Raw genomic sequence first — 8,773 nt, 5'->3', positions numbered from 1 at the left:
TTGCTATTGGCTTCCAACGTTAGGGGTAAAATTGCACCGTTTTAGACGTTAGGGGTAAAATTGCTCCTGGCCCAAAACATTAGGGGTATTTTTGCACCTTAACCCTATTTTATGCATGTAGGATGAATTTGGTTAAAGCTCGTTAGAAGTTCGATAAAAGCTCGGCTCGGTCAAAACTCGTCAAAACTCGATTCGAGAGGGCTCGGATTAAGATATTAACGAGCCAATACCGAGCTTACCTAGGGTTCGGCTCGGTTACACCCCTAACAGCAAGAAAGCAGTAAGGTACAAAACCTCATATAAGTATAAGTTATGCCTAATACATGATCTACTAAGGCAATAAAATGACTACAAAAAGCAGAAAAAGCCACGAAAGGTACAACTAACATAAACAACAATAGATAAATCATATATTTCTCGAAACTTCAAGTTCGCAGAAAAGCAGTTGTAATTCAATCTATAACATTAGAACCATTCTGAACCTTCAGATCTGAGTCATTTCTTTTGCAATTTCGTAGATCTAGTGATTTACGATAAGATCTACATTTTCCGCTCTTGTTAAATCAGAAAAGGTTACCAATGAAAAAATTAAGAAAAACAAATGTAGTTTAAATGGGGTAAGTGATCCGAAAAAAATATATGAAATTCAACTAAATGAAAACTATCAAAACACAAAATAGGAAAACATAAAGGTGGGAGGAAAAAGAAGGGTCAAAGGTTTAGGAGCAGAAAGAAAAGCAAATGGATTTATAAAGAAAGTGGATAGAGTGGGGAGAAAGGAAAGAAAAGGAAATGGGGGCGGAAGAAGAAAACCTAGAAAGAAGGCAGACTTTCTCTCACTAGGTCTTCTTTTGAATTTAATTAATAATTTAATTAGGTATTTATTAAATTGGAGATTTAATCTAGAATTTCAATTGGATATTTGATAAATTGAAGATTTGACCTAGAATTTTAATTGGGTATTTAATGAATTGGTGATTTGGTCTAGAATTTTGATTGATATTTGATAAATTGAGGATTATTACATGATTAATAAAAAATTAACTTATTGAGGTTGTATTTAATTACAAAATTCAACTAGATTAACGTATAATAGGCGATAAATTTTCCAAAGTTTATAAAAAACGACTTAATCTTACTTTTGTAATCCAAAACTAGCTTATTTTTGAGAAATTTTATATTGGTACGTAAAAAATTGATTCTGGACCACTCAGATAATAACACGTATATATTCAGAAAATATTTGAGTAAGTTCGATTTAGCCAAAAATAAATAAAAAATTTACACACGTAAGTGTAAAATGGACCAATCTTGTATTCGTCATTGGCTTCATATGTCCAAAAAAAAAAAAAAAACTTGATTCAACTCTTAAACTTTTAAAATTTATTGATAATCTCCTTAACTTACTTAAAATATCTCGATAGCTCATTCAAATTGTTTAAAATGTAGTTAATTAATAACTCAATTACAAAGAAGTAAATTGCATGAAAAAGTGTGTTGCACGCGCCTTGAAACAATTAAAAAAATACATGTTTTATATTTGAGCAAGTAAAAACTTCATTTTTAATATGTTTTAATCTAGGAAAAAGTATAAAAATAAACTTTATGATTTGGTCGATTTGCAAAGACAGACCTGCGATTTAAAAGTTTACAACCAGGGGTTCTGTATTTTATGCAGTTTACAAACCCATTCATTCTGTCAAAAAATGCCGTCGCGACTATTTACTCCAAAAGGGAGCGATTTTAAGCAATTAAAAAGATTTACTTTGCAAATTATCCAAAATACAATATCTATCGTTACAAATTAACTAAGTGCATGTTTGTTTCCATTTTCGAAACTGTTTTTTATCTTTCAATACTAAACATGAGATAGAAAGTGTTTGGTAAAATTCCAAAACAACTACTTTTTACAGAAAAATAATTAATATTTATTGCCTATCAGCAACATCAAACAGCTAACAGTAATAGTAAACAGCAAACAGGAACAACCGAAACAAACGCGCATAAATCACAAGTATTTTTTATCGGAAAATTAACTCACATATCTTTTAACTATAAATTTCATAAAGCACAACACTCATTTTTGTAAACATTTAAATCACGATAACTGTCTTTGTAAATCAGTTAAACCATATAATTCATTTTTGTACTTTTCCCTTTAATATATTATATAAATTATGTAATAATATTTCAAGTCGCGTTTAATACACGATCTGCATTTAATTTATTTTTTTAAAAATTAAATGATTAATTGACTATATTTTACGTAAGTTGATTCACCCTATTATAATATTTTTAAAAAGCTAAAGAGACTATCCGACATAAAAGTTTAACATCAGTCTTTTTTTTTTTTTTTCACAAGTTCAAGTGCGAATAAGCCTGTGAGGTTTGATCAATTCAATCATGTCCATTAAAAAAATTTAGGAACAAAATTAAAACACATGGTATGATTCTATTAGACCAAATTAAAATTGTCCTTGTATTTGTTCTTTTTCCAAATTTAAGCTTTGCGTTTTAATTTTTAGCCATGTAAGACGAAGAGCATTTGATGCGCCGGTTAGGAGAACTGAAGCGTGGCAAAGAGATGTAATGGTGAAAGATAAAGGAAGATTTAAGCAAACTTGGAAGATGATGATCGAGAGCGATATGAGTTTAATGAGGATTGAGGAAAATATAGTAGTGGAGGAAGAGAATTTATGTCGCCGACACGACTTGATTTCAGAGTTTTATATGATGGTTCATGTTAGCCGATCCTGAATCATTTCGAAACTAAAGCTTTATTGTTGTTGTTCTAATTTTTGTTTTAATAAGAAGTATGATCGTGTTAGTTATTTGTTTTAATAAGAAGTATGATCGTGTTAGTTATTTGCGTTCTAACTTTTATTTGGATTTTTTTAGTTCATCATTTTGTGTGTGTTTTATTTCAAACAATAAATAAATAGAAAGTATTTTAAAAAACTTGAATATGATTAAGAAACAACCATTCAGACGTGTTAATGAGTTAGGTAGTTCATAAATTAATTGAACTCTGCTCGGTCAAAGCTCTATTCGATGGCTCGACTTGAAACATTAATAAGCCAAGCTTGAGTTTTCTTCAGTTTGATTCGAAAGCTTGTAAATAGACTCAATATTTTTAAATTACTATATATATATTATTAATCTTTAATTCAAAATAAAATAATTAATGACCACAAAAAGAAAAATGAGTGGAGTTGTACTAACCGGTAGATTGGTGCGACAATAACATATTTATTTCTCATGTTTTTTGTTTCTTTCTTTTTCCTCTTTTCTGTTTTTGTTCTGACGTTTAGCTTAGCGTTCTTCTTCGTGTAACCAAAAAAAGTTAGGAACTCTTACTCTCAACTCATTAGGCCATAAAAATAACACTTAACAAATGCTTTAGGCATTTGGCTAGTCCCAAAGTTAGAAATGCAAAGTTCAAAATACAAACCTTAACACTAATTAGATTCTAATTCTCCAAATTATACTAGCATTGTGTCATCTACACTAATAACATTAACAACTACTGTTCATACAGTACACAAACACGTCGGCAATAAGGCCATTTGCAATCTTTGAGTTTATCTTCTTCAACCACCAGTAACAGCTACTATTATTGGAACTCAGTCATGACATGTGATTATTATTTTAATCTTTTAAACTCGTATAGAGTATGTTATAGGGATTTTTTTTTTTGTCTTTTATGTTACTTATTCTATGCATTGGTTAAAATTCATCAAAGCTCAATAAGCTCAGTCAAATCTCAGTCAAACTCAAGTCCATCAAAGCTCGGCTCTAGGACTTGGCTTGAGAATTAACGAGCCAATACCGAACCTACTTTGGTTTGATATCGGTTTGATTCGTTAACACCTCTAACCGTCCATAATCAACTAATATTTAGCGGGTAAATTACACACGTGATTTACAACTTTTGGCATTTTTCACATTTTGGTGTACAGTCTCCAATTTTGCATGCAAAACTGTACAACCTTTTGGTGACTTCACACTATAGTGTACAGCCGGTAATTGTGACCTGCCAATGTGAAGGCAATGCACTACGTTAGCAATTTAACCTCTCTAAAAGTCAAAAGTTGAATGGTCAACGTGCCATGCCGGTAATTTTGACTTTTAGAGAGATAAAATTACCGACGTAGTGCGTTGACATGTCATAATTACCGACTGTCCATTTTAGTGGAAGGTCATCAAAATAGTGTACAGTTTTTTGAATTGAAAATATTGTACAAACCGCAAAATTGAATGTTATACATCAAAATATAAAAAATAATAAATATTGTACAACACGTATATAATTTATTCGATATTTAGCTAATATCATTTAACATCAAACAAGAAGAGACTTTTAATTGAATCTAATATCAAATTTTGATAATATTTAGCTAATATCAACTAACATCAAACAATAAGAGACTTTTAATTGAATCTAATATCAAATTTTGATAATGTTAGAAATATCAAACCAAAATGTATTTTTTGGTTTGAATTTCTTTTTTTTCCCTTGCCTCCTAGTTAGGGAGAATTAAGTTTTAACCCTATAACTTATGCTTTCTTGTTAAAAATAGACAATATTTTATCTTTCCTAATTAACCACTCATTCCTTAGCTAAGTTAGATCACATTGTATCCAATAATTTCCCAAACCGGTCAAGACTGGACCCCACAGTTTTACATTAATCCTAAATATTGTACCCTACACACAGCCCCATTATCATCACGTGAAAAGGTCAGAAATCGCACCAATTTATCCTAAAATCAAACTGACACCCTTCCCACATCTCCACCGTCCACGTGTCACTCCCTGGAATGTCCCCCCTCCTCTTTGTTACCGTTGAAAGGGAACAACCGCATTTCGAAAAAATTAACTCTCCTTGGTCCTTGTCCTCTCTCTCTCAACCGCCATGGATTCCTTCTGTGGTGAAAAAGATTTGATTTTTATTTTTTCTAAAAAGAAAATTATCAGTATGAAAGTGAACACTGTTACACAAGTTTCGATGTGCATTTTATACTTTTGTGTATGATTTTTCTGTTTTTTACTGGAATTCATGTTGGCTGTGGTTATTTGTTTATTAATTTTACTTTTAGTATTTTAATGCGTAATGGATCTGAACTTTCCCATTTGTGGCTTCTGTCTCCTGCTAGATAGTGTCAAAAATTAATGGTTTTAAGGTATTATTCCTTGAAGATTAGATTTTTTTTTACCTGCAAAAACCCTAAAACATAATTTGTTTCTTTCCCTGTTCTGCTTCTGCTCTTCTTTGTGGCTTTACACAATGATGAAGCTTTGATTTGATGGCTTCTGTTCTTTTTTATTTAATGCACAATTATATGTTTTCTGCCTTTTAGTTTTGAGGCATTTCATTATTGGTTTTTGTATCTACTCATTTATTTCTCTGTACTCTTTTATGGTAAGTGGGTCATTTAGGTTTCAATTAATCTGGGAAGTTAATTAACTCTATTTGGATTTATACTGCACATGGGTCCATTGCTTCTATTCAGTACTTATGAGAGATATTATGATTTTTGTTTGATTGAATTTGGTGTTTAGTGTGGTCTCTATACTGTGATATTTAATGCATGTTAGGTGTTTGATAATATGCACCAGAGAAGTTCTAACTGCCAAGGAAAGGCTTTGGAGCAAGTAAGTAAATTTTGGGGGAATGAATCTTGGTCCATTTAGGGATTTAAAGTAGCTATATAGGTTTAGATTTCAAGGATATAGGATCTGGACCAGTTTTTTATTTTTATTTTTTTTTGCCTTGAGATCTGGGAGGATTGTGAATTAGGCTTAAGTGGGTTCTGGTTTTAGTGGTCACATCACATATTGTTCTTTGAGGAGAATGAGATCTGTAGAGGATAAAGGGTGCTATAACCATGGACCAATTCAGGAGATTTCTACAGGCAATGGTATAAGTTTTGAGTTTCATAAAGGTAGTAATGGTGGTGGTGGTGCTAACAGAAGTTCACATCCTAGAACAGCTTTAGGTAAACCAACACCATCTAAATGGGATGATGCACAGAAATGGTTAGTGGGGTTGTCTAGAGGAGGAGATAAGAATAACTCTCAACCTAGAAACTCAAATGCTGATGATAGGAGATTGATAGCTCCAGTACCACAGCAGGAACAAGAGTATTCAAGTGGAGAAGATGATGTTGTTCAAGGAGAAGAAGCAAAGGGAATCCCTGCTTCAATGGAGACCAAAAAGGTTGATTGTGATGTATCATCAACTGTATGGAGGGTTAATAAACCAGTGATGAATTCTACTGCCTCTGCTATTAGATCAATATGTGTTAGGGATATGGGGACTGAAATGACCCCAATTGCGAGCCAAGAGCCTTCAAGAACAGCAACTCCTATTAGAGCTGGAACTCCGGTAGCAAGGAGCCCTATTTCTTCCGGATCTTCCACTCCAATGAGGTGTCAACATGGGCTGCAATGCTCTGATCAGGGCTATCCAACCACTGAAAACAGAGGTGAGGCTGGTTCTAAGGTGCCTGAGAGTAAGAATTTAGATGAAGCAACAAATCCGAATCCTTTAGAAACAAGAGCCATTGCTTGGGATGAGGCGGAGCGAGCAAAATATATGGCTAGGTGAATTGCTATGACTCTTTTGTAAAGTGGGTTTGATTTTGCATTTGCATTTAAGTTTTGTTTTTGTTTATTAAGATTGGTTTCTCGTTGTGTATGTAGGTATAAGCGTGAAGAAGTAAAAATACAAGCCTGGGAAAATCATGAGAAAAGGAGAGCAGAAATGGAGATGAAGAAACTGGAGGTACTTATTATACTTAGATTGCTAATTGATAGTTTGTAGGGATGTAAACGGAGTAGGGTGGGGCGCGGAATTTCCCACCCCCATCCCGATTAGTCAGGGATTCCCTGTCCCCGCGAGCTAAACGGGGACTAATTTATCCCTATCCCCGTCCCCACGGGATCCTCGTTCCCCGTTTACAGATGTTCCAAAAACCTTATCCCCGTTCCCTGCGGGGAATCACCATTTATGTTGAAAAAAACAACCGTGAAGACTAAAATGTTTAAGAAATAGTAGCTAATATTACTAACAACCAACCAATCAGTGAGGGCGAGCCTTGTCGCAACGGTAAACATTGTTGTCGTGTGACCGAGAGGTCAGGGGTTCGAGTCTTGGGAGCGGCCTCTTGCCAAAAAAAAATTGGCAGGGGAAACGCTTGCCCCAATACACCCTTGTGGTGGGACCCCTCCTCGGACCCTCGCTTTGCGGGGACGCGTAGTGCATCGGACTGCCCTTACCAAGTATTAACAATGCTTCTCAAATTTTCCAAACCATAAAAAACTAAAAATTGAAAACAACCAATCACCTAATTAAAATGTTGTTAAAATTATAAAAAAAAAATCAATTACGATGGGGAATAACGGGTGGGGATGGGGATTTCCGCAGGGGATACCTTTCCTCATCCCCGCCCCGTCCTCGTCACGGGGAACAAAATTATCCCCACCCATGGGGATCTTATTGAGGATTCCCGTTGGGGTGGGTCACCACGGGGATGGGGAATCCCAGCCCCATTTTGTCCCCTTTTTTTTGTCAAATTATTGATCTGCATTGCCTCCTAAAGTCAATAATTGGTTAGTGTTTCCGTGTTCCGAATGTCGCATAGACAATTCGCTAAATCAGTATTTGAAAAGGTTTATACTCCTAATCTAGAGGTCTTTCGATAATCATATGTACTTGCATTAGCATATATCTGGCTTAATCTTATGAGTTTCCGTCTTAAAGTCGTAAAGGTCTGTAACGATTACATTTGATTATGCTTCAATGCAATTGAACTAAATTGACAGAAGCACGAGAAAAACTGTTAGATAGGCTGCAAATTTATCCGTCTGTGCTATATATGATCCTATTACTTAGTCCTGTTCCAGAGTAATGATTGAAAGAACGTGTTAAACCGCGATCATCGACAAGTAATCTGCATTGTGGATGAAAATTCAGCTGTCTAACTGATCTGCTTGCATCTTATAAACATAGGTGAAGGCTGAGAGAATAAAAGCACGTGCGCAAGAAAAGTTAGCGAGCAAAATAGCCTCAACAAAAAGAATAGCTGAAGAGAAGCGAGCGAATGCAGAGGCCAAACTGAACGAGAAAGCTGTTCAGACAGCCGAAAGGGCTGATTATATAAGGAGAACGGGCCATTTGCCGTCTTCCTTCTCCTTCAAGTTGCCTTCCATTTGCTGGTAGCACACCATTGCACTTGTCTCGACATGTACCATGTAACGATAACCGATCTTTTCGTTGCATTTTCCTGATATATCTTTCTACTTATGGATTTATTTTATGAGTTGAATTCTGAAAATATATTTCTGGGGTTGTTTTCCTCTATTTGGGGTCCCCATTTCAATCAAGCATTCTTTCTGTTATCTAGCCATATTGTACATATGCAGCTCATCTTCTTTACTACTTAATCTTCAGCAATGTTTTTTTCTGTTTGATTTCTTATTATTTGAAAAACATACTCAGAAAGTGTAAAAACAGAAAAACAGAAAAAGAAGGTAAAAGTTCATATATTTGCTGCTAAAAGTAGAGACAACAAGCCGATGATCTTGGGCAAAGCTAAAGTCCGATGCTTTACTAAAGCAGTGGCGGAGCTAGTGAAAAGGGTGAAAGGGGTCAGTGGCAGAGCCTGGGGCGAAGGGCCGTCTAGAATCACTGGGTGATTCTGGTGGCTAGAAGTGCACCGTGTACCTCCCACGGCCAAATCACCTTTGTCAAGGTGGATTCTGGTGGCTA

The 8,773-nt window shown here is 34.8% G+C and overlaps 1 protein-coding gene across 1 annotated transcript; it reads left to right on the top strand.

Annotated features, from left to right (window-relative positions):
- Nucleotides 1–4,867: 4,867 nt before the first annotated feature.
- Nucleotides 4,868–8,459, top strand: LOC136230753 (uncharacterized). Its single transcript, XM_066019916.1, has 3 exons — nucleotides 4,868–6,606; nucleotides 6,706–6,787; nucleotides 8,015–8,459. The coding sequence occupies exons 1-3, from the start codon at nucleotides 5,855–5,857 to the stop codon at nucleotides 8,222–8,224; spliced, it is 1,044 nt and encodes a 347-aa protein (XP_065875988.1). The 5' UTR covers nucleotides 4,868–5,854; the 3' UTR covers nucleotides 8,225–8,459.
- The last annotated feature ends 314 nt before the right edge of the window (nucleotides 8,460–8,773 follow it).

The sequence above is a fragment of the Euphorbia lathyris genome, chromosome 5, assembly GCF_963576675.1.
Source record: "Euphorbia lathyris chromosome 5, ddEupLath1.1, whole genome shotgun sequence".
Taxonomy (NCBI): domain Eukaryota; kingdom Viridiplantae; phylum Streptophyta; class Magnoliopsida; order Malpighiales; family Euphorbiaceae; genus Euphorbia; species Euphorbia lathyris.
This window is presented reverse-complemented; position numbering and strand designations above follow the sequence as displayed.

What these genes read in the sequence shown, in the direction of transcription:
- LOC136230753 (XM_066019916.1), top strand. Translation starts at nt 5,855, where the DNA reads ATGAGATCTGTAGAGGATAAAGGGTGCTATAACCATGGACCAATTCAG. An exon ending in CGAGCAAAATATATGGCTAG is followed by an intron (nt 6,607 to 6,705) that starts GTGAATTGCTAT and finishes TTGTGTATGTAG; the next exon opens with GTATAAGCGTGAAGAAGTAA. An exon ending in TGGAGATGAAGAAACTGGAG is followed by an intron (nt 6,788 to 8,014) that starts GTACTTATTATA and finishes TTATAAACATAG; the next exon opens with GTGAAGGCTGAGAGAATAAA.